The 25,151-nt window shown below is 46.3% G+C and overlaps 1 protein-coding gene across 2 annotated transcripts in view; it reads left to right on the top strand.

Annotated features, from left to right (window-relative positions):
• The window catches only part of GRIPAP1 (GRIP1 associated protein 1), a 70,720-nt gene that overhangs the window by 32,304 nt on the left and 13,265 nt on the right, over positions 1–25,151 (top strand). For both annotated transcript variants that reach the window (XM_066614129.1, XM_066614128.1), the window contains 6 exons: positions 32–127; positions 934–990; positions 2,522–2,621; positions 12,031–12,158; positions 17,333–17,461; positions 17,911–18,004. In XM_066614129.1, coding sequence (XP_066470226.1) covers positions 32–127; positions 934–990; positions 2,522–2,621; positions 12,031–12,158; positions 17,333–17,461; positions 17,911–18,004 — 604 coding nt within the window. The remainder of the gene's footprint in view (positions 1–31; positions 128–933; positions 991–2,521; positions 2,622–12,030; positions 12,159–17,332; positions 17,462–17,910; positions 18,005–25,151) is intronic.

Here is a 25,151-nt window from a genome sequence, read left to right as displayed (position 1 = left end):
TCACTAACTATTGTCTGGTTCTCTCTTGCAGCTAAAGGATCAAGAGGTGGAAGCAGTCAAAGAGCAGTTGCGAGAGATCGAAAGAGCCAGAGATGAGCACATGGACACCATTAACCGGCTGAAACAGGTGTGTATGTGCTTTCGCCTGCCAGATTCCCCTGGGAGCTGGTGCTTTTGGCAGCCTGAGTTTCCTACGTCCATCTGTTCCTTCTCCTCCTGTCAGGATCACCCATCTGTCAGGCTGCACTTCTTTCCCCAGTGTGCTTGTCTAGCAGTCTAGCAGCGACAGGCAGATGGCGCCATTCTTGCCCAATTCACATACCTGATTTCTGCTGCAGTCTTTCCTTCCGCTTCAGGAGAGTCAGGGGTCTGGGGCAGTAGCTGAAAAGTGACCAGTGCTGCTTTTGAAGCTTAAAGAAGTTGCTCTGGGTATATCTGATCCCACTAAAGATTATCTTGCCAGCTTTTTTATCCTTTTTATCCTAGGTTAAACCACAAGTCTGTGGGTATTTGTCCATACAATGGAAGACTGCAACCCCTAAAAGCAAGATTCACAATAGGAAAGGAGGGACAATATTCTTGGGATGTTGTTGAACAGTAGATGGGGCTAGAGGAGTCAGAAGAACTGAGCTTTGTGAGCAGAAATAGGAAAAGTGCAGAGACTCCAAATATTTTATGGGAAGCCTAATCCAGTGTCTTCAGTATTCATCTTTCCCCATGAGGACTAGAAATTTGCTTCTCTCCTTTACAGAGACAATTTTTTTTCTTTTTTAAAGACAATTCTTGGGAGCCTGATGTTAAGATTTGCAACACAACTGCGGTCACAAAGTTTTTCATTTTCCCTGAATTAAGTGTTTTACTACTCTTGAAGTATAACATAAACATAATTTGACACTGGCTAGCAGATGTATAACAACCTTGTCTCCCTGTCAGGAGGTGAAAGACACAGTAGATGGGCAGCGGATCCTGGAGAAGAAAGGCAGTGCAGCGGTAAGCTGGAGAATTCTCTTGGTGAATTTGGGGGAGCGGGGGGGGGGATAAAGGTGGAGATCTGTTAGATGTTGTGTGAGACCTCTGTTGGTCTAGTTCGTGAACCTTGTTTGCCATTCCTATTGCCTGGAAAAAGAAGGGTAGTCTTATCTAGGCTCCTGTGTTCTCTCTCCTAGTTGTGGAGAAAACCCAAGGCTTGGATATTACTGGTGTACTGGGAATCAAAATTCCCAGGTTCCACTTTCCTCCCCCAGCCCAAGCGAAAAAAGAGCACCAGAAGTAAGGAGTTGTATTGCATAGCAGCAACTGGGCACTGCAATGCACCACTGCAGCTCCCAGTGGGGGAACCAGGGCCAAGGGCCTAGAAAGGCAGAGGAGGGGTTGATGTGAATGATGAAAACACAACCACTGTGCTCCCTGATGGTCCCTCTGCCTGAGGGCTTAAGGGCGTGAAACTGGGAATTGCCGCAGTGCGGCCCCCTAGCTGCATGCTGTGCTGTGACTCATGTGTACCTCTGGCTTGTCATTTCATTCCCACCCTGATGTGTGAGCTGCTAGAAGTAAGAGGCTGGATTCAAGGGGTAGATTTCCAGAACTGGCACCAGCCCAGAAGATGGGGATTGGAGCTGTGGTTTCTTTGCCCCAACATTCCCAGCACTGCGATGGCTTCTCTTCTCCGTGCTGAGAACTGGGACGCTTCCTTAAACTGAGCCAGACAACCTGCTCAACTAGTTTAGTATTGTTGAGTCTTTTTGCTTTACCTGGAGATGCCAGTGTTTGAACCTGGGACTCTCTGCATTCAAGGTATGTGAGTACTCTGTCACTGAGCTTACAGCCCTTCCCTAGCCACACTGCTCAGTTCCTGAGCTATCCCAGGTCTTCACCCTGCTCCTGATCAGAAGGTTCCTTGGTCTCCAGCCAATACTCAGTTTCAAAGGTCAGAAGTTGCCCCGTTTGACCTTAATTATAGAGGTGTGGATCAAACAGTCCCATTCCCAGTGGCATTTGATGGGCACTGCTGTTCTCAATTGCATATGCCTTTTGAGTGGCAGCTGTAGAGGTGGGGGAGAAAGGTCTCCCTTGTTTGCATCATGATGGTTCCTGCCACTCAGACTGGAACCTGAAGTGAGCCACTCTAGCCTTTTCTTAAGAGATCTCACCATGGGTGAGGCAACGGTATTCTGCACACATTCAGAGGCAGCTGTGTTGATGAATTATCTATAGAATCATAGAGTTGGAAGGGGCCCAATACGTCATCTAGTCCAACCCCCTGCCTTAGGCAGGAAATCCTCTTAGAGCATCTCCAACAGTAGCTTGTTGAGCCTCTGCTTGAATATCTCTAGTGAGGGAGAGTCCACTGCCTCTCTCAGCAATCTGCTCCACTGCCGAACTGCCCTCACCTTCAGGAATTTTTTCCTGATGTCTAATCTAATCTATGCATATCCAGGGCTGACCTCTGACACTGAAAATAGGTTGTAGGGAAAGCCTTGGTGAACTCTGATTTCTGCTTCACATCTTTCCCCTCCAACAGTTGAAAGATCTAAAACGGCAGCTCCACCTGGAACGGAAGCGAGCAGACAAACTCCAGGAGCGGCTCCAAGAAATTTTGACCAATAGCAAGAGCAGGACAGGTGAGCGATGGTGACTAGGAAAGAAAAAACCTAGTTGGGCTCTCCCCTTCTAGCTGTGATCGGGGGATGACTAGGCCTTGGTGGGCAATTGGGAGGATGCTATGCAGGCTATTTCATGTAAATCTGGAAAGCTTCTTGGCCTGGGATGCAGAAAGAAAAGGAAAAAATGCATACATGATGCACCAGCTGAGAAAGACATGCACAAATGAAAAATGGCCACATTTGTCTTTGAAATGTACCTTGAAGTAGTAGCTGAGAAAAGGTCACTCACTGACCTTGCGTTTTAGGAAAATAAAACTGTATTTGCAGGTGCTGGTTCTTCTCTGTTGACTCACTTACATGTGGATTTGAGTGTCTAATAACCTAGTACCAAATGTGGTGAGAGTAAGCTTGCAGGGGTCAGGGAAGGAATATGGGAATTCCAATAGCTTTTTCTTGTTCACAAACGCTGTTCTAGGAATCCCTTAGTAGCCTTGATGGGTCTCTTTTGCAGACTCGCCAAGGGGAGAATTTGGGGCTCCGTGTGCTAACTTCTGCACCAAGAAAAAGCTGAATTCTGCAATCCATGAACATTATGCAAATTAAGCAGAATTGGTTTCACTGTGTTGACTTTTTTGTATGGTTTATTCTGGTTTTGCTAGTTCTGCAGAAGGAAAAGGGATAGCTATAGGAAAAGGTCTACCTGGAATACTGAGACCTGACTTTGGATCCCTGGAAATCTTCTACACTCTCTGTGAAATTAACTAGGCATTGTCCTTATATTTAACATCTGAGTCAGATCATTGGTCCCTTTAGCTCAGTATTGTCCATATTGGCTGGCAGTGGCTCTCCAGAGTTTCAGATAAGGACATCACCAAGCTGTGCCTGGGGATGCCAGAATTTTAACCTGGAACCTTCATCGTACTAAGCAGGTGCTCTACTGTCAAGTTACAGCCCATTCAACAAGGCTTGACTACAGTCATCAACGTACTTAACATTATCTGTCTCTCTGACCTCCTGCACGTTGCAGAAAGAGCCATGGTTCCTGCAGTGCATTCTTGTGGCATAATGTAAGGTTTAAAGACAGTCCATGTAGTTATTAAGTATTATTATTAACATTATTAACAGTATTTATATACCGCTTTTCAACTAAGAGTTCACAAAGCGGTTTACAGAGAAAAATCAAACAACTAATGGCTCCCTGTCCCAAAAGGGCTCACAATCTAAAAAGATGCATAAGAACACCAGCAGACAGCCACTAGAAAAGACACTGCTGGAGTGAGGTGGGCCAGTTACTCTCCCCCTGCTAAAAAGAGGAGCACCCACTTTAAAAAGTGCCTCTTGCCCAATTAGCAGGGGTATTGCCCAATTAGCAGGGGTAATTAAAGTTTAAGTTGCATTAAAATATTCATTTTAGTAGAGGTCAGTCCAGGAAGACTGTATCTGACTTGTCTTTTAGGGCAGACTCTCTCAATCTGTGACCTAATGTGATTTAAAATCTCCATGAAAGGGAGCCATGATTAGCATTTCTAAGGTGAGAGATGGTTCCCGTTCATTCCCTCCCCCCCCCTTTCTAATTCTGCATCGTGGCCACTTCTGTTTTCAGAAGAAATTAAACATTTGAAGCAAAATTGTGCCACTGTTTGCCTTCTGCCTCCCAAAATTGTCGAGAGCTTGCTCGGACAGCAACTTTCTAAGTTCCTGGCTCAGCACTGCTGCGAATGGTCACAAGCACAAGGCAGCATTCCTGGGGAAAAACAGAGATCTCCCCAGACACTGTAGTCAGAAGCCAGCTGCCTGGCTTGTGTAGAGTTGTTCAAACACCTGGCTACATCACCTGCCTGGGCTGGGGAGGGTGGGCATCTGTGCAGCTTGGTGGTGCCTCGCAGGTACAGGCAGCAGAGATGGGAAGCGTTAAAACAGCTGATCTCTGAAATGAACCATCTGGTTCAGTCCTTCAGAGAAAGGATGAGGGAGAGCGTGGGTGTGAGGTTTATCTCTGTGCCGTGCAGTGATATATATTATGTGTGAAAGATTGAGAGAGAAACAAGGGTTAGTTTGGGAGAATTTGGGCTGTTGGCATGATGACAATCAGAGCCAGTTAGCCTCCATGAAGGACAGGGTGACATCTGTGAGGACTGTTAGGCAAGGATGGGAAGGAAAGGAAAGTAGAAAAAGGAAACCAGTAAGCACCAGAGAAAGCTGGAGGAGATCATTGGGACACAGGAAGGAACTGAAGGGAAACCCTCTGGGTTTTGTGGGAAGGGTGAGCATGGAAAGCTTACTACTGTGTTTTAAAGTACAGTATACCACGATGTTTTGTTTAGGCTGCAAGTAAAATCTTTCCACGTCTTCTCTGTGAACGGAACGCTCTGCTACATATGTAGTGATGTAGCTAGGATGAGATGATCCCCAGGCTGACAAAACATTTAGGCCAACAAGCAGTTGCCGTATTCCATTGCAGAAGTGAGTTCTGCATAGGAATGTTGTCTGCTGCAAAGCAGCCCTTTTCAATGAATTAAGCACTTTGAAGTGTTAGCCTACACCCTTCACATCCTCCTGAATACCTCATCTCCCAGTTAAGGATCCCTTTCTCTCTCTCAAACTTCAGCCCATGCCCCTCTATAATACAGGTATATCTTGCAGGCACGGAGTAAGGGTCACTAAGATTTATTTTTGTTAAGATATTTTGTGTGCTGTGAGTGTTTGAGGAAAATGCCTGATTAGTGCCCAGAGCTCCCCTGATCTTCCCCTCCTTATTTGTTAAGACGTTATTAAGGCTCCTAATTTTTAGCCCTCCCAGCCTTTTCCCATAAACTCCTAGGCTCTATTCCACTTCCAGGAGATCCACACTTCCCCTCCCTCTGCTCTTTCAGTACCTTTTGGCACTTTACTTGCAATCATTGATATTGGTGGCGTTCCTGGCCACGGCCCCTCCTAGGGCACACCCCCATGCCACCTGGAGGTGCCTGCCTTCCCCCCTCCAGGCGTTCTGAGGGCTGGGGAGGCTGCGTGAGGCCTCCCCAGCCCTCTGAAGGTCTTGTAGGGCCTTCTGAACATTGTCACTTCCAGTTTTCAGCCAAAAACCGTAAGTGACAATTTTCAATCCCAGAAGGCCTTACAAGGCCTTTCGGGGGTTAGGGAGGCTGCATCCAGCTGCCCCAGCTCTCAGAAAGGGTGGCCCTCAGACCTCCATGCTGATATTGGCACACCAACTGAGTGTTACAGGGGAGCTGCAGGGGGAAGTGGAGGGTGGCACAGCGCTGTTCTCCTAAGCCTGGCGTCAGGACATTTGCATCCCTTGCCTCCCCCAGTACGCCACTGATTGATATGCATTGGAATCTTCTCTCTTCCAAAGGCATGCTTTGAAATGGATGCAGGGGGAGGGTCCTTTCACTGGGCATTAGTTTTAAGGGCAACTGAATTTTGGCAGGGGGATTAATCCTTGTTAAGTGATCTTCAGCATGCACCCTGGGTCTCTTACTTGCTGTTTCAGAGAAAGGAATTGTCTGCTAGGACAATCTGCAGAGGGCGCTGTCTCTTCTAACTTCTCTTTGAAGTGTGCTTCTCTTCTCTCGCCTTGAAGTATGCTGTTCTTCCCAGGGCCCTAGGAGGTTCTGTCATTTGGCCCCTGGCAAATTGCAGGGTAGAGATGTCTTTTATCTGGCTGCTTTGATCTAATGCACCATGGAGTGTGAAGGGACTTACACTGCCTTCTGAATTCTTCCTTTCCCTCCCCCCCACCCAACCCATTCCAAAGCAGTCTGCACAAAGGAGCCCTTCTCCATCCACAAAGCTCTGTTCCCAGCATGGAGTGATTTTTTAAAAGCCACCACACATCCTCTCCCTCTTTTTTTTCTCCAGAAAGGGCAAGTGACCTTCAGCTCGATTTTTAAAAAGGGGGAAAAAAAATCCACATCACATAAATTGGGTGAGTTGCAGGATTGAGAAGCATTGGCAGCGGCAGACAGCAGCGAGCTGAACACTATTCAGTGTTTGCTTGAGCTGAACAGGTGGATCTGAAAGGGGCTTGGGGCACATGCAGGGCACAGGAGGTGTCTGCCTTTGGCAGCTCCAGGCTGCCAGCACTGAATGGGTCTCTTGTTTTCACAGCTGAATTAAAAATTAACCAGCCAGGCCAGGCAGCTGCACTGGGTTTCTCACTTCTTACATGCACTCTCCCTCCTCAAAACCCTCGCCGCTGTGCTGGGCAGACAATGCAATGGTTAAAATTGTCATTTGGGAATAGCATCTGGGAATGTCAGGGTGCTGCTGCAGTGCTAGTGTGGACCTGAAAAGTGATGTGGTCAGGAGACCACTGTGTGCCCCATTGGAAGACCTGGGAAGAAGAAAAAGGATCGAAGGATCTCTGCTTGCCATGGTGCAAATTGAAGATAAACAAAGAAATGGATTGTTTCCCCTTCCTCTCTTCCTCATCTCTTCCTCCCATCTGTTTTTGTCACTGCCTACATTTTTGGATAATTTATATATTGTCAAAAATCATGGGTTGGCCCTTGGTGGGGGGAGAACATTCAAAAGCCTAATCAATGTCTTAACCTTTGTTGGCTTTTATATATTGGCAGACGTTCTGTCACACTTCAGGGTGAGCAAGAAACAGTGCCTGGGATGGAACTATGTAAATGAGACTAAGGCCTCAATCCTAACCAATTTTCCAGCACTGACATAAGGGCAACTCAACTCCAAGGTAAGGGAACAAACATTGCCTTACCTTGAAGAGGTCTCCATGACTGCCCCCCAACTGTAGGATGCAGCACGTGCCCCACTGACACAACTATGCCAGTGCTGGAAAGTTGGTTAGGATTGCGCCCTAAGCATGATTCTCAGTGATGGGGGGGAGAGGGACCAAGTGCAGCCCACATTCCTGTTGGTCTTTCCAAATGCCTTTCTTTAATATTTCCCATGTAAGTGAGTAGTTGCCATTTTCCTCCTGTAAGAACATGTAAACTGTTGCACTTGGGGACACCACATGCTAGATAATCTCAATTTAATAGAAGTCTGTGTGTGTAATGTTCTGAGGCATATTGCAACTCTCCAAGGGTTATTGTCCTGTAAACCCTCCCTCTAGTCACAACCCCATTTGTCATTACAATTTTGCTCATGCTAATAAGCGTCTCTTCTTTTTGCTGTTTTACACATTCAGAGTGCTTTCCATACATTATCCTAGTAATGGCTACTACAGCAGCCCTCTGCAGCAGTATTAAAGTATCAGACCAGGAGCAGGGAGATACTGCTTCAAGTCAGTCTTAAAACTTATTCTGTGACCTTGGGTCAGTTCATCTCCTACCTCACAGAGTTGTGAGGATAAACTAGTATGGCAGGGGAGAAAATGGATGTCTTCCTGAGCATATTGTTGAATGGATAGAAATACTATATAGAAATACCAATAGTGTAGATTTGGCAGTGGGGGCTGAGAGAAAGGTGACCAGGCCAAAGCAAATGAATACACTTATGGTTGAGACCAGGTTTGAACTGAGGGGCTTGACAGTTCTTTAAGCCACAGTGCAAGGTTAAGACCACTGGATCTATGACTCCGCTTCCCTCTCTTGTGTTCTCTGTGACTCCATTGCTATCTTTCTAGATGTTAGATTTGCCACTGATGTCCTTTTTCTCTCTGCAAAGCATTTTGGTTCATTTTGGAAACTTGTCCTACTTTCCCACTATCTTGTCTTGTATTTTAACCATTGTGATGGGGTGTGTGTGTATGTGTGTGTTAAAGAAAATTGTACTGTATTCATTAGTTCAGTAGATGGTGTTTTTCAGGTATTCTATTGATGAACATCAACACTTTTCAACATCCCCAAAAATGTTATTGGCTCATTCATCAGTTGGTGTTGTCCGATGTTAAGACTACGCTGTCTCTGTTGCAAAATAGCGCAATAACAGTCCATGAGACTCGTGTGATATTAGGTGGTCTGAAGAAAATAGACAAATCGTAGTGGAGTTTTGGAGGAAAACAAAAACTCTCTTCTTAACCCTTGAACCATTCAGAGAAATACATTTGATGCCCCTCTAATTGTGGGTGCTGCCTCCTCTTTAAAAAGAGTGTTTGCAGCCCTTAAAGCTTGTTTTAAAAAATTGTCTTTTGAGGTCTGGTGGATACACCAGATGGTCTGTACAGGAAGTTGCATTGTGCAATCTGCTGTGCAAAGAATGTCCCTTGTCTTTGGTTTTTGTTTGAGTGTGGGAGTGTGTCTGTTTCTAAAACAAATTCATATCCCAATCTTCTTCCAAAGAGTTCAGGGCTATTGTACATGGGATTGTTTTTTTCTTTCCTGAAGATAAATCTTAAACCACCATGGAACCTTGTTGGCTAATCTCTGCCCCCTGCTAGGATTTTGAAAGAATATGATACAGACCAGGGAGACCTTGGTCCGATCCAGCTAGGCACTAAGATGTTTAGCTAATATGATGTTTAGCAATATTCAGAATTGCTTAACAAAGCTGTAGTTATGCCTTAACTATTATGAAACCCTTGCCTTGTGTCATGAAAGGAGAGGGTACTTCTAGTGACCACCCCACTGATCCAGGGCAGTGATGCCTAGTGTGAAGCACTCACTCCCTTCCTATCCCCCACTCTTCCAATCAGTTTGGACATGCAGCTTGGTGGGACAAGACTTGGTAGATCTTGTCTACTGCCACCAGCCCAAGAGATCTGGTTAACAGAGGGGTTCCCTGGGCAAACTGCACCCCAAGAATGCTGTTTAGGATTGTTAAAATGCCCTCATTCTGACAGTACTACCTTCAGAATGAGGAGGCTGACAAATGCACTGATTCTAGTACATGGCAGAGGTTTTAAGCAAAAATGTTTTATTAAGATTTTTTTTCTAATGTAAACAGTCTTGTTTTCTCACAGGTTAATGTCCCCTGAATAGTGCTAGCTGTACAGGAAACCTCACATGTGTAGAGAGCCTCAATTCCAACTCAGCCTAGCCTGAGCTGAGGGGTCCAAAAGCTTCCAACATCTGAAGGGGGAGGACAGACCAACATAAACAGAACCTAATGCTCCTGGCTGATATTTGGTTCCTTTCTATATACCTGGGCTCTCCCCAGCAGCCTTCTACTCTAATCCCCAATGGGTTCTCTCTGCCTTGCCCAGTCAGAAGCGTGCAGGAGAGAGTGAGAGAGAGAGAGAGTCTCCTCACACCTGGTGACCTTCTTCTGTCCATGCCTCCCTGGTTCTCTAATTGGCTAGCTCCCCTTGGAACCTGAACCCCTTTGGAGAGAACACCTTCCACAATAACCACAACTGTTTCATCACACCTTGTAACTGTAAAATATGTAAGCTGATCATGGAGCTAATAGCTGAAAAACTAGATGACATGAGACTTGTCAGCATTCACCTAACCTGGAATTGGTGGGGAGGGACTGCAGCTCAATGGGAGAGCACCCGCTTTGCATACAAGAGGTCCTAAGTTCAACCCCTAACATCTCCAGGAGAGGCCCCTCCCTGCAACTCCAGACAGCAGCTGTCTGTCAGCATAGGTAATATTGATAGTTGATGGCCTAGTAGTACAAGACAAGTTAAGTGATGTTCATTCAGGGTTTCAGCACTTGGAACAGCTCCCTGGCTTCATCTCTTGAAAAAACATAGTTGCTCAACAGGAAGGGTTTCGGATGAGAATGGCTGACTTATTGTGGCACACACTTTTATAGGCAGGAGCCAATATAACATGGGAATTCATTCAATGCAAGTAAATTATAATAGACTTGAGACAGCAATCAAGGAATCTCTCATGGAATACAGACAGACATAATGCTACCAATGCCTTCACTATGGCTGTGAGACAATGTACTCCCTCCAATAGCACTTTCTTTCACAAATCCTTCCTCTACGCCAGGGGTGTCCAAACTTTTTGGCAGGAGGGCCGCACCATCTCTGACACTGTGTCAGGGGCCAGGAAAAAAGAGAATCAATTTACATTTCAAATTTGAATAAATTTACATAAATGAATATATTAAAGTTGGAACTTATATGAATGAATGAAGGCCTTGCAATTGCTCAAGGCCTAAAAAAGGCCTTGCACAATGCAAGGCTGTCCTTTCTTTCGTTGCTGCTGCTGCATCACAGACATGAAACAGCAAGCAGTGAAGGGAGCCCTTGTCCCACAGCTCACGCAAGAAGTTGAACAGTTGCCCTCACGCTGAGAGCAGTTGCATCAGGCCAGCAAGTCTCTGCAGGGCCAGAGTCTCATTGGAGACTGGGGGCTCCCCATGGGCCAGATTTGGAGTCCCTGAGGGCTGCAAGTTGCCCCTGGGCCAGGGTTTGGGCATCCCTGCTCTATGCTTACCTCTGATCAAGCATTATGTTGGCACTGGCCTTAACCGTGGCTAACACTAACCAGAGTTCAGTTTTAACCAGTTTCAAATCCGGTTAAGTGCAAGCCGTGTTTGGCATTAAACCAAAAGGCTATCAGTAACAGGGTAAGGAGACAAAGGGGCATAAAGCCAAGGAAGAAGAGGATTGACTGTAAAAGGAGCCAAAGATGCTGGGGTTCTCAAGGGTGGTGATGCTTGGCTCCAGCAGCAGCTGATTGTAATGTCACTTCCTGAGGATGAGTGGCTTGCCACAGTTGGGAGGCCAAGAAAGGGAAGGTTGAAGAATTTGCACATGAGAAGTCAGGAGATGGGGGAATATGGAATCCTGCAATCTGCTCCCGATACCTTACCCATGGTTAATGTATTGGAAGTATAACCTCTGCACAGAACTGTGTGTGTTCTTGATTATATAAACAAGATCTTCCCTGTCTGGTTCTAGACCTCCAGGGATTTCTACATTTACAGAGAAGGGAATGTGGTGTTCCAAAGGAAAGAAATTGGTTGTTTGGGGGGAGGTGTGAGAAGAGGGGATAGGGCTAAGTCTCAGAATATGTGGGACTGGGAGCTTGAGGACATTTTCCTGGGTAAATCCTGCTTCAGGCAGACAATTTCTCCCAGCTTCTGCTAATCTTTTATTCTGTATTCTAAATATAGAGGATATGAAAGAAAACAGAATCTGCCAGGAAGTTAGATCCAGGACCCCTAAGGAAATACCCTAGCCCCCGGCTAGTTCTGTTTCTTTTCCTGGGATTGAAAATACTTGGATATACAGAAGAGCTATAAGCAGTGTTTCATTTTTGTTGAAGGCTTGCTGGTGCTCACCCTGTTTGAAAAGTAGACTCCAGGCCTGTGACTTCCTGTAAATTTGTTGTTACATGGGATTAGGATTGTTTTCTCTGTGTGCAAACTAGCTTGTCAAGATAATGTATCTGAGCATGTGGAGAGTGCTGTACCACTGAGTTGCCCTAACTGGCTGGCAGACATTTGGAGTTGAAGGACAGGATGCTTAAGGAGTGGGTGTGGCTTCCTAGCAATCTTGAACCCCCAAAACTAGTGCTCTTCTTGGTGTCCTGACATTGTCTTCTCTCCACAGGAATTGAAGACCTGGTCCTAGCGGATATCAACTCGCCAAGCCGGGCACAGACAGGGGACAGTAGCAGCATCTCTTCCTTCAGCTACCGCGAAATCATGAAAGAGGGATCTGGGGCTGGCAGTAACAAGGTAAAGAGACACAGGGGCATAAAGCCAGAGAAGAAGAGGATTGACTATAAAAGGAACCAGAGATGCGGAGTTCTCAAGGAGTGATGCTTGGCTCCAGCAGTGGCTGATTACAGTATCACTTCCTGAAGAGGAGTGGCTTGCCACAGTTGGGAGGAATCTTGGGAATTTCCTTTTAATGAAGCAGCCTCTCTTCAAATGGCCCAGGACTGCCACTTGTTAACAGTTTTCCAGCGATATATTGAGTCCAGTGCCTAACAGAGCAAATGGATCTTTGGTACCCTCATAAAGACGGGGAGAGGGTGACTTCCTGCACCTCTCACAACAGATACATATGCATGTGTGTATGCTTAGAGGTACAGATTAAAATAGGTAAAATGTGTAAGCTGATCATGAGGCCTCCTGTGGAAAAACTACCGTAAATACTCACGTATAGTACGTGAAATTTTTGCCAACTAATCAAGCTCCAGTTCTCACTTCGCCTTATCTCTGGGTCAATCAGAGGGCAGAGCCTTTCAACTCTGAACAGTTTCATTTCTCAGGTGGCAGGCAGGCGCCAAGTTTCTCAAGCAGCAGGCAGGCAGCAGGAAGGCAGGGCAGAGATAGTTTCTATGGCAACTGGGAAATTCCAACCAAAGTTAACCTTGTAATCTCCTTCCTTCTGCTGCAGCCTGGTTCTGCTTTGCAAATGCAAAATGCTTGCAGAGCAGGTCTGTTTTTTGAAACACCAGGATAGGACCCTCCTTCCCAGGCTACAATTCAGTGCACCATTACTTATATTGTACCCTTCGTATTAGCAAAATGTTTGTAATTAATAATACAAGCCCTCATCTCCCCCTTATGAAAGTCCAGACTTCATGAGCGGCCCGCTTGGAGGCAGGCTGTGCAGCATGGCCTTTCCCAGTTTGAAGAGACACTTTGCCAACAGTCTGAGGCTAAGAGGCAAAGAAGGAAGGCCTATAGCCAGGGAGACAGACCAGGGACAGACTGCACTTGCTCCCGGTGTGGAAGGGATTGTCACTCCCGGATTGGCCTTTTCAGCCACACTAGACGCTGTGCCAGAACCACCTTTCAGAGCGCGATACCATAGTCTTTCGAGACTGAAGGTTGCCAATACCAATACCTGTTTCTCTTTTTATCTGTTTGAAGAACAGAAGACTCTGCCTTTGCACTGTTTTGCACCAGAAGTGTGCTGAGAAATTCTGGGTGATTGATCACTTTCCGTATTACGTTTCAGCTTTTTTACTGTGCTGGTTTTCAATCACTGGTTCATAGATGAATTGATGACCAAAAACTAGCTATTGATGGGGCTTTCACAGCCAACTAGCTACCTCCATGCAAATGGAAAAGGTGCAAAAGAGAGCGACTAAGTTGATTACTGGGCTGGGGCACCTTCTTTATGAGGAAAGGCTATGGCGTTTGGGCCTCTTCAGCCTAGAAAAGAGGCACCTGAGGGGGGACATGATTGAAACATACAAAATTATGCAGGGGATGGACAGAGTGGATAGAGAGATGCTCTTTACACTCTCACATAACACCAGAACCAGGGGACATCCACTAAAATTGAGTGTTGGGAGAGTTAGGACAGACAAAAGAAAATATTTATTTACTCAGCGTGTGGTTGGTCTGTGGAACTCCTTGCCACAGGATGTGGCGATGGCGTCTGGCCTGGACGCCTTTAAAAGGGGATTGGACAAGTTTCTGGAGGAAAAATCCATTACGGGTTACAAGCCATGAGGTGTATGCGCAACCACCTGATTTTAGAAATGGGCTATGTCAGAATGCCAGATGCAAGGGAGGGCACCAGGATGAGGTCTCTCGTTACCTGGTGTGCTCCCTGGGGCATTTGGTGGGCCACTGTGAGATACAGGAAGCTGGACTAGATGGGCCTATGGCCTGATCCAGCGGGGCTGTTCTTATGTTCCTTTCCAGGCCGTGCATTCTGGAGCACAGCCTGCCTTTTTCTGCCATTATTCCATTCTTTTTCAAGTACCGCTAAAGGTCCTGTTGAGTGTCCCTGGGAGTACATGAATACCAGGTTGGGAACTACTGTTTTACTGGTATGTTGTTTACAGTGCGCTTACCCTGATAGTGTTTATAAAAGGCGGTGAAGACCAGAATTTAAAAAAGAATAAAAATGTATCTTATGATCTTTTACTGTGTTTTCAATAAATTAGAGACTACAGTTCTTAGGTAACAATTAGTGGTAGATTATTTTTCAGGATCTGGCCTCGGGTAAAATCAGACAAAACTACAGTCAGACACCCCCCTAAGTTTAACCCCCGATTTATCCGAGGGTCATAGAAAATTCTATGATTGTTGGCTCAAAACTTGCCCTCGACTTATCTTTGGGGTCGACTTATAGGCGAGTGTCTGCAGTAGACGGTGTGAGACTTGTCAGTATTCACCCATCCTAGAATTGGTGGGGAGGGACTGCAGCTCAGTGGGAGAACACCTACTTTGCATACAAGAGGTTCTTAGTTCAGTCCCTGACATCTCCAGGAAAGGTTCCTGCTTGAAACTCCAGATAGCAGCTGTCAGTCAACATAGGCGATATTGATAGTCGATGTACCAGTGGTCTGGCAGTGCAAGAGAAGTTAAGTGATATGCATGCAGGGTTTCAACATGCGGAACAACTTCTTAAACTCATCCCTTGAAAAACATAGGAGCTTAAGGGTTTCAGATGCAATTGACTGGTTTCTTGTGGCACACAAGTTCATAGGCAGGAGTCAATATAACATGAGAACTCATTCAGTGCCTGTAAATTATAATAGACTTCAGATGGCGATCAAGGAATCTCCCATGTAATACACACAGACATAATGCTCCCAATGCCTTTATAAATAGACATGCATGTGTGCACATATAGACACAGATTTATGTTGCAATGTAATCTTGAATATATCTAGGAACAGGCCTTTTTCAGCCTTGCTGAGAATCTCTCCCCCCGCCTCCCCTTGATTGATGAAAACTGGCATTCATGAAACTGAGAGAGAGAGAATAAATAGCCAATCGGTCCTTCGTTGGCTAGTTGGTTAGGGTGAAGCTAGACATTGTGACAGATAAAGGGGTAGCTTCTAAAAATGGCATCCCTATGTCCTCTCCCCACTCACATCTGTCATCCACTGTTATGCTATGTGACATGACATTATCCTACTGTGAGTTTCCCCATTCCCCCGCTACACATCAACAGGTGCCACTGATTGAGGAAGGAAAGTCAGCAGTGTGTGTCACATTGTGCACTGCACTAGACATTATGGGAGAATGTGGGGGACCTAAATGCTGGGATTCCATTTCAGTGGTAGCTATGTCATCCTGTCATGTCTCTTTATGCCCTTAGATCAGTACTATAAGAGCAAAGGGGAAGTCTACAACTTAGCAGAATTCCTCAGTTCCAAAATAAGCAGAGCAGTGCGATAGATTATCTGACAGTCATAAATAGTTTGGTCTAGGAGGTCTGGTCTGGGCATAAATAATCTGGTCTGGGCAGGAGGTCTGGTCTAGAGGGTAGAGCCTCTGTTAGCCTGAAAGTAACATCAGAAGGTCGCCCGTTCGAGGACACTGACAGCTCCTGAACGACTGAGAATGGTGAGACCTTGAAGCAGCTGACAAAACCGAGCTGAGTGATTCCACTGCTCTTCGTGTGAGCAAGAAGCATTTTGGCTGCCCTCCGTGTGAGAGATGGAGCTGTTCGTCAGCCTGTGTGGAAGAACTGGAGGCCAGAAGTGAGACCAAACCAGGAAGGTCCATTCTGAAATGTTGTTGGTTCTTGAAAGAGAGAACCTTTCAAGAAACCGCCTTGAATAAAGTCAGAGGAGTAATCCAATGACCAGAAAGGCGGTATATAAATACCTAGTTGTTGCTATTATTATTTTATTATCTATAGTGTGCCTAATGTGTGGCTATGGCAGTGGATTATTGATTGCTTAAAGACATACATTAAAGTTTTTACAGTGTTACAGGCCCAAGTAGATGTGAGACAGGAATTTTTTTTTGTTCATGAGAAAAATTCTCCTGTCTATAATCCAGTGGGGAGGGTGCTGTGGTAGCTTATCCACACCACAGGATCTGCCTAGGACTGGATCACATAATGCCCACATGCAGTCCTGTGTGGTTCCCTTCAAAGACCCTAGTTTGACATGGAACCCATTGCATGGCAGTTATGTGAAATTAGCATCTGGTGGGAAAGCGTAATATTGAATTCCATTTTCAGTGAAGCAAGTAAGCATTTAACTAAATGACGATAAGAGTACTTAGAACTTTAATGGTGTGCTTAGAGTATTCAGAGTGCAACACATCACATACAGTGTTGTATTGCGTTTATAAGCAGTGCTCTCTTCCTAAACAATTGTATCAAATGTGATGAATCAACCAACAAATACATAAGCGCAATTAAAAACCTTTTACAAAAATAGCCGTCAATTTAGTAAAACCAGTATAAAAACGCAGTTTAAAAAACCTTCCTGATCTCTGTCTCTGATCTCTTACTTCAGGAGGAAGTCACTACGCTGCAGTCAAACAGGCTGAAGCTGAGATACAGTGGCTAGCCTAAGCTTTCCAATTCATGGTTCTCATCTCACACTTGAATCACACTTGAATCAAGTAGCTTTATCATGCTTTATCAAGTTTAGTAGAAAATAGTATGGAACTCATCCCTCTTTAGCAAGTAGCAAGGAAAGTGACCTGCAAACAGAATGAGGGGCATATGCACTTCATGGCTTGGAACCAGCATCTCTCCCCATATGAGCCTGCCTGCCTCTGCCTGCTGCAGTAGTCTTCAAAGGGTCCTACTTCAGGTCTCCTCGGTTTAGAACTGTGGTTTGCCAGGATAATATAATGACCTCTCTCCCAGGAGCTGCATCGTTTGTCCTGAATTCATTTAATACTCATCTGCCTTCAAAGGCCTTAGGTGGATGGAAATCCTGTGTTTAAATCTGTGGGAGCTTGGTTAAGAATTCCTCATATAATTCTTGGTTTTTAACGCATTTCTGTACACAGCTTTGATGTACACAGTTTATTTTTAAGTGATAGAATGAGCCACCTTAAGTATGTAGAAAAGTGAGAGATTAATAACTGGGGTGCTGTGCCAATGCTGTTGGGGGGAGATTGTAGACAGTGTAAAAGGCCCTGACGTGGTCATCAGCTTACCTATTTCTTCATCCTCTTCTCTGTTGCAGTCAACCACAGGCAGCCCCCAGTCACAGTCACAACCCCCACGTCCAGCTGATCTCTCGGACGAGGAGATATCTGAGCTGTTCCAGCGTCTGGCTGAAGTTCAGCAAGAAAAATGGCTGTTGGAGGAGAAGGTACCAATTGGGGGATAGAGTTGGACCTGGATTGAGAACAGCTAGGGTTTTAGGAGGCGCCCAACGCCACTGGGTGCTTGCCAGTTGCCTCTATGATACAGTCAGCTCGACTAGAAGTGGTGTGGTGGCACTGCTGGCAGTGCACAATATCCTGTGTTGATGCTTTCTACTGTAAGGGGACAAGAGGCTGATTACTGCAGGGGAGAATTCAGAGGAGGAGGAAAGAAGCCTGTGGAATGAGCAGTGTCAAAGATCACCCCCAGCACTGGGAGTGTCACCTGAATTGGAGAGTGATGCTTAAAGAATCACTCCAGGAGGAGGGGGGAGTTCTGGACTTCTGGGGAATTTGTCCAGACTTTCAAGAGAGCAAAGCTAGCATTAGAAGGACGCACAAAGCAGCAGATCATCTGGCCTGATGGTAGGGGAGTGACATAATCTTCTTCTGATAGGTGAAGCACCTGGAGGTCAGCAGTGCTTCCATGGCTGAGGACCTGTGCCGAAAGAGTGCCATCATCGAGACTTACGTGATGGACAGCCGCATTGGTGAGGATTCTGCCATTCAGGAGGGAACCAGCTTGGGCAAGCCAAGATTTTGGGCTTGCACTCTCACCTCAGGCAGCTGAAGGGCAAGGCTTGCATTGCCAGGCTCTTTACTTTGGTCAGCATGGGCAGTTTGTTTAAAAGATTTTTATCCCGCCGTTCTTCTAATTTAAATAATTGATTTCATTTAATTTAAATAATTAAAACCATTTGGAGGAGGTCAAAACTATAATACTCAAGGAGCTGCTATAGAGGCACAGGAGGCAGACAACCCATCTGCCTCCAAAAGAAACAAAAAAGTTTTGAACCCTCACCAAAACACCATGAGAGAAGGGGCAGATCTTAATTCCCCCGGTAGGGAGTTCCATAATTTGAGTTCCATAACTGTGTTGTTACTACTGAGAAGGCTTGCCCCCATCCCCCTAACTTGGGAAGAAAGCGGCACTCACAGGAAAGCCCCCCGATGACCTAAGAGGGAGGTCCAGAAAATATTGATATAAAGTTATCTCTGATGGTAGCTTTCAAACTGTGTTCTGGGGAACCCCTGAGGTTCTTGCTTTTAAGGTCGCTGTGAGCTCATGGGCTGAGATGAGATCGGGACTCCACAATGCGCTTCTGTGCCATGCTAGCTTTTGTGTGTAGTTTCAAGGGGGATTGTGCCTGGTAGTTTTGGTTATGCACCAGAAAAATTGTCTGAAAAGGTGTCAAGTGGGGATGGCAACTCCTCTGCCCATATCTCCTTATACAGATTGAAATCAGTGCTCAGCAAGAGAGGGGCAGAAGTAGCCTGGCGTGCTCAGTTCCGTTCTGTCTCCTGGTCAAGGTAGAGCAGTGGTTCTCAAATTTTTTAGAGTCTGTAGAGGCTACTGCCTGATTTATGAATGCCAAGGGGCGTGGCTATAATGGTGATTGGGCAGCAGTGTTCCCCCCATGCACACAGCAGCTTATTTTAACCCTTGATGCACTTAGTCTAACCTATCCTATCAGTTTCGTGACCCAATAAAAATTGGATCACAACCCCATTGGTGGGTCCTAGACCCACAGTTTGGGAACTACAGAGCTAGATCATAATCAACAGGCCCTGACTTTTCATAGATTTTATATGATTAAGGCTGCAATCCTATCCACACTTTCCTGAGAGTAAGCCCCATTGAAAAAAATAGGACTTACTTCTGAGTAGACCTGATTAGGATTGTGCCCTAAATAATTCTAAATTAAAGCACTTAATCCTCTGAATGCTCTTGAACCAGCTAGCCCAGAATCCTGCATGTTTCATCTTTAACTCAGAAAGGGAGCAGCTCTCATGACTGCTGAGAAAAAGTCTGAGTGTGCAGGCAATGTGGACTACAACCACAAAAAGAGAAGGGATCAATGAGGGCCTCCCAAGACTTGGAACTTCTCAGCCAATCTGCTGGTCACTGTCTCTCTTCCAGCCCTCTTGAATATCTAAACTGGGGTAGGCAAATCTTTTGGCCAAGGGACTGCATTGGGGTATGGAAATTGTGCAGAGGGCCGTAATGCACACTAAAAAAATGAAACCAAACTTAGCCATCCTGCTGTCCTATCACAACCCCCTGGTAAGGAATCCATGCAGTTATTTTCCTTGGTTACATTTCTCTCTCCGTCTCTGTCACACACATGCACAGGTCTGTTCTACTCACAGTTCTATTTTCAGAAGTTTTAAAACTTACGTAATGTATCATCTCCCAGCTCTCCCCCCCCCAACACTTAGCAGTCAATCCATATTTCTTCCCCACAACATTAGGTAAAAGCTGCACCCTGCCCTTTTGTGACACCTGGACGGACCTGCCACATTATGACACTGGTGTGGCAATGAGAGAGAGTGGCCAGCCAGCCAGAATTGGGCTTGCAGGATGAGAAACAGGAGAAGCGAGCATCAATAGTGGTAGATAGCACATAGATAGGCAGCAGGCAAATTTCACATGCACACCCTCTGCTGCGACTGCTCCTGCCAGCCACGCACATGTGCAGAAACATAGCCTGCTCCAGTAGCACCACATGTATACATGTGGTGCTCTGAATTGCAAGGGTGCAGTGCATTCAAGCAGTGGAGGTGCAGCAGCAATGGCCAATCTACATCCCCAGTCTGCATCCTCAGATTCTTACATATGAGCAATGACCAAGTGGAGGGCCAGAATGGAGGCTCACACAAGCCAATGAAGACTGTGGGCTGTACTTTGCCCACCTCTCACCTATGCACATGTGTTGAAAGACCAACATTGAGCACTTTGAACTTTAAAGCACTTGATGTATAGAAGGAGGTGACATGTGATGTTACAATTTGCACTGTGGGAGGTGCTTTTCCTTGGGTTCATCCCATGACATTCCTGTAACATTTAAAGGCCCTTGGTTGTGAGGGTAGGACTAATAGCTTGGCTCCTGCACTCTTCAGCAAACATGACGGCTGATGCTATGTGAGAGAATCGGGCAATTGGCACTGTGCACATGGTTGTGAACCCTTAAATGTTATAGGTCTGCCATTAAATGAATCTGCAGAGAAGTGCCTCCAACTGCACCTTTGTGGTGTTTCAAAGCCCATGACAAAGTGACTGAAGTCTCTTTCATGAGGGTTTCCTCAAACTGTGGGTAACGACCTACTTGGTGGGTCATGGGCCCAGTGTCCGGTGGGTCTTGGGTTGGGCCCTCCCATCTGCCCTCGAATGTGGTTGGCTCCAACTTGAACCCTCTGGATCAGTGTTTCTCAAACTGTGGGCTGGGACCCACTAGATGGGTCACAAGCCAATTTCAGGTGGGTCCGCATTCATTTCAATATTTTATTTTATTATATTAGACTTGATGCTGCCATAGAATGTGACTGCATTTGGGGAAATGTTACAGACCAGTACTTTTTACAGGCTACTGTATATATGCTTTTAACAATGATAGTAAATGGGACTTACTCCTGGGCAAGTGTGGGTAGAATTGCAGCCAAGGATTGTAACAAATTTTCCTGCTTGATGATGTCACTTCTGGTCATGACATCACTTCTGCTGGGTCCTGACAGATTCTCATTCTAAAAAGTGGGTCCTGGTGTTAAATGTGTGAGAACCACTGCTCTGGATGCAATTGGGCCTCTACAGGCCTCCAGAAGTAGCTGGAAAGTCACTTCTGGTTTACTTCCTGATTTGTGAAAGTGACTTCCAGTTACTTCCAAAGGCCCTTTTGAGGCCTGTGGAGGCTCAGCACCAGAGAAGGAGGTGGATTGTGGCACCCTCCACCTCCGAACGGGTGGATTGTGGTGGGGGGATGTTTGCGAACCCCTGTGTTAGGTGGTTTCCTGTCCATATAGAGTGATCTTGTGGTAGACCTCTTACCCCACACCTACATGCACTTGTTGTCTCCTAGGAAGCTGCTGCCTGCTGAGTCACATCACTGGTCCCTTCTAGTTCAGTATTGTCAACGCTGACCGGCGGCAGCCCTTCAAAGTTTCAGGCAGGAATTTTTCTGTACTGCTCCTGAAGATGCCAGTGATTGAACCTGGGACCTTCTGCAAGCAAAGTAGATGCTCTTCCCCTGAGCTAGTGCCCCTTGCACTGTCTGTTTCCTTCAAGCAGTATTCTGTATGGAAGAAAATTCTCATTTCTAGAGAAACCCGGGGGGGGGGGGGGCGAGGTGAATGTGTATGGACCAAACTAGGAGGAAAAAAATTAAATTATTTGTGTATTTTAGTCGACTTGCAGAACTGAGACTTTTTCCTTCAGCACCTAGTTTTTAGTAGTATCCCCCTTTGCCCCGGCAAATTTCTTTTATTTTTTAAAAAAATGATGCCCTGCTTTGCTTATCACGCTGCTTAACCTTTTGCAAGTTGACTTGTAGTTGATGCTGAGTAGCGTTTTTTCAGCCACTGAGGCTACTACCCACTGTCATGGTGGCCACATGAAACTGTCCAGCTTTGCCTGACCTTGCTGAGGCAGTGATGCATCAGTGGGCAAGATGTACCAATACCTGGCGCTTCAAAAGAGGCCCAGTTTGGGGGAGAGAGGGTGCAGAAAGGAGTCCCAGCTATGGGACAGACTGCCCTCTCTGCTGATGGTGGAAGAATTTACAAAAGTGACACCTATAAAATAAAAAAAAGTGTTGAGAAGTCCTGGTGTGGAATGAATGTGGACCTCCTGTGAGAACAGTTTCTCCTGTAGTAGCAGCCATTTGGGGTAAGGTGGAAGTGGAATCTTGAAACACTGCAAAGACTCCGGGCACATGGAACCAGAAGTGAAGCTGGTTGGGGTGTTTAAAATTCTGCATGGGGTGTGTGTGTGTGTGTGTGTGTGAGAGAGAGAGAGAGAGACTGTACCTCCTTTCCTGTGTTCCTCACCCAGGATCTGGCCCCTCTTACTCCTGCATTGCTTTTGTGAGGAGGCCTGGCCCCTGGTTTTTTTTAAGCTGAGGGGGCAGGGCCCTCCCCTGCAGCAGCTGAAGTGACAGGCTCCGTGGAGACCTGCTGTCAAAACTTGTTAGCGCCATCTCTCATCACAGAGCCCAGACAAAGGCAAGAGAAAGGGGCTGTTCCCACTCAACCTCACTGCAGCACAAAGAGCAGCACATGCTCTAGGATCAGCACAACTATCACAGACTTTTACTTTTCCCTTTCGTCTAGCCATGGTCTCTCTCGTAGGTCTGGCTGCAGCTCGCTATCCAGAACTCTCATCTGAGCCTGAAGAATGAGTGGTTCTGATCCAGAGATGAACACAGGAGACCAGGCATTGTCCAGGTGCCTTCACGTTCCGGAGTGATACCCACCTATGTACCAGATTGACCGTGTTCATAGGGGAGGGAAGCAGTTTCTATTTAGAAAAGTGAGGGGGAAAGCCTGTTATGCATTGTAATGTAGTCCTCTGGATTGAAACCCCTGTTAAATACCAGATTATTATTTTAATTTTATTTAAGTTTCTAGCCCTATAGTAGCAGAGGTGAGCAAGGGTTTCAGCTAAATTCAGCGGTTTTCAAACTCTCTAGGAGAGTTTGAACCGGTCTAAGTTCTTGCGGGGGCGGGGACAGAGGCAGTGGGGGCGGAGGGAAGGCAGTGACATGATCCCCAGGATCGCATTGCTCAGGGGGCTGCAGGGGCTTGGCTGTACTTACCAGAGCCTCCTGTAGCCTCTCGGGGGTGTGGGGAGCCCTGTGCGACTGTCTGCAGGGCTCCCCGAAGCTTAAAAAGCAAAAGTGGAGCGATCACACCCCACCTCCGTAAAAACCAGAAGTGGAGCACAATCGCTTCATTTTCATTTTTTCAGATCGATCCTGGGGATTGTGTCCCTGCCCTCTCTCTGCCTCCTTGCTGCCCCCGCCCCTTAAAGGGGCAGAGGCCAGGGCCTTCAGGTTGGAGTGTCAAGTCACCCCAGTTTGAAAACCCCTGGCTAAAGGGTTTGAGGTTAACCTAAGTAGGGGCTCCCCGTGATTATGGACTTCACATCTTGGTCCCAAATAGTCGACCCATGTTCTGCTGCCTGCCCCATCTCGCTCTTTTCTGTTCTCTTTTACTACACAGTTTTGTACTTAAGATGAGTGGGCTTTGACTTAGCATGGGTGTGACTATGACTTTTGATGTTATGGGTCGGGCAAGTGCTTGAGTTCAGGGAGTTAAAGGGTATTCCAGCCTGAGTGTTCACTGACATAAGTGGTCAGAGAGGAAGCATGTGGAAGCAGGAGCTGCTCCCTGACTCACTGCATTTAAAGACCATGCAAGAAGATGTTGTCCAAACAGCTCCAACTGTCTTGACTAAGCCTCGGTAATTGTGTCTACTAGAGCTGTATGGGTCTGATGTCTGTCAGGTTAGCCACTGTTGGAATTCTTTTGAATGCTCATATTGCATTCTGAATTGCATAACATTTTTGGATGTGGCTTTGATAGCCTTTGGATTGGTGCCATTTGGCCTATGCTGCAGGTAGCAGCAGTGGTGGTAGTTGTCTGGATGGCATGGTCTAGGGGTGCTTAATGGGTGAGAGAAAGCAGAGGAGTGGCATTTGTTCTCCAGTGAGTGTCTTGGCTAACGTAAGTTTTGCATTCACATCAGAAACCAAAACGGGTGGGTGGAGGTGCGCGCATGTGCATGTGTGTGTGTGAAATGCCCTCCCCCAGTCTGTAACGGGAAGAGGGATGAGGAAGAGCCTGTCCCCTAAGCAGGAGGTTTTGGAGTTAGAAGGTCTTCAGAACCTTTGGTTCTTTAACCTTTAAAGTTTTTTCCTCTTCTTTGCTTGTGTGCTTCCCCACCTCTTCCTCCCTGAGTGCAGCTTGTACACTGCCAAGGTTTCTCAGAGCCTTTTGAGGTCCTCAGCTGTGACCCTGCATGGTCCTTGGTGGCTTCTGCTCAGCTGAGCCAGGTTTCTCTGTACTTTGAAATAAATTAAGATCCATACCAAGAGAAGCTGAATTCTGCGAGCTGCATAAATATAACAACTGAGGAAGTGTTGAATACATTTGCACAATGTGCTCTGCTTCTGCTATTCTTGGCAGTGGGGGAAAGCAAATTGCTATGCAGGGCAATGAAGTTTTCTAACCACTCAAAATGGTGCTCAATCTTCTTCCTCCCCACTCTTTCCCTCTGTACTCTGAGTTTTACCTTGCATTGGAGTTTTAAAGACTATAGACCAGCTTCTTCTTTTTTTTAATCAAAGCTGAGAATTTTGGCTTACTGGATTTTCTGTCCCAATTCTGTGCAGTGCAATCACATGATCGCTGCCTGTATAGAGCCTTGTATTAAGCTTGCAGAATGAGAGTGTCCCACCACAGGCCACTCACTGTTCCTGCAATTTTAGTCTTGCTACCAGTGAAATGGAAATGGCAGAGGTTTGAGAGAAGAGGAAGGGGACTGTAGAAGATGAGCAGGTGTAAGGCACCGAGAGTGAGCCTCCCAGTTTCTGTTTGGGGGTTGGTGGATGGAGGAAGCCTTGGCTCTCCCTGACTCTGGAGCAATCACCTTTCTGCTCAGGATGGATTCCCACTTAGTTAGTGGAAGGAGTTAGTGAAGGAGTTTGGAAAGGATAGTGGGGTGGTGCAATAGGCAGACCTCCCCCCCCCCCCCGGCTTGTTGGTTTAGGGATGGATGTTGTACTGTAGGTGGAAGTCCTGTTACTTTGCTGGGCAGTGTGGGTGAAAAATGAGGAGGGTGCCATTTTGTCTAAGGCTGTCCAG

The sequence above is a fragment of the Tiliqua scincoides genome, chromosome 2, assembly GCF_035046505.1.
Source record: "Tiliqua scincoides isolate rTilSci1 chromosome 2, rTilSci1.hap2, whole genome shotgun sequence".
In the NCBI taxonomy this organism is placed as follows: Eukaryota; Metazoa; Chordata; class Lepidosauria; order Squamata; family Scincidae; genus Tiliqua; species Tiliqua scincoides.
The sequence above is the reverse complement of the archived record's forward strand: the minus strand, read 5'-3'. Positions and strand labels throughout refer to the sequence as shown.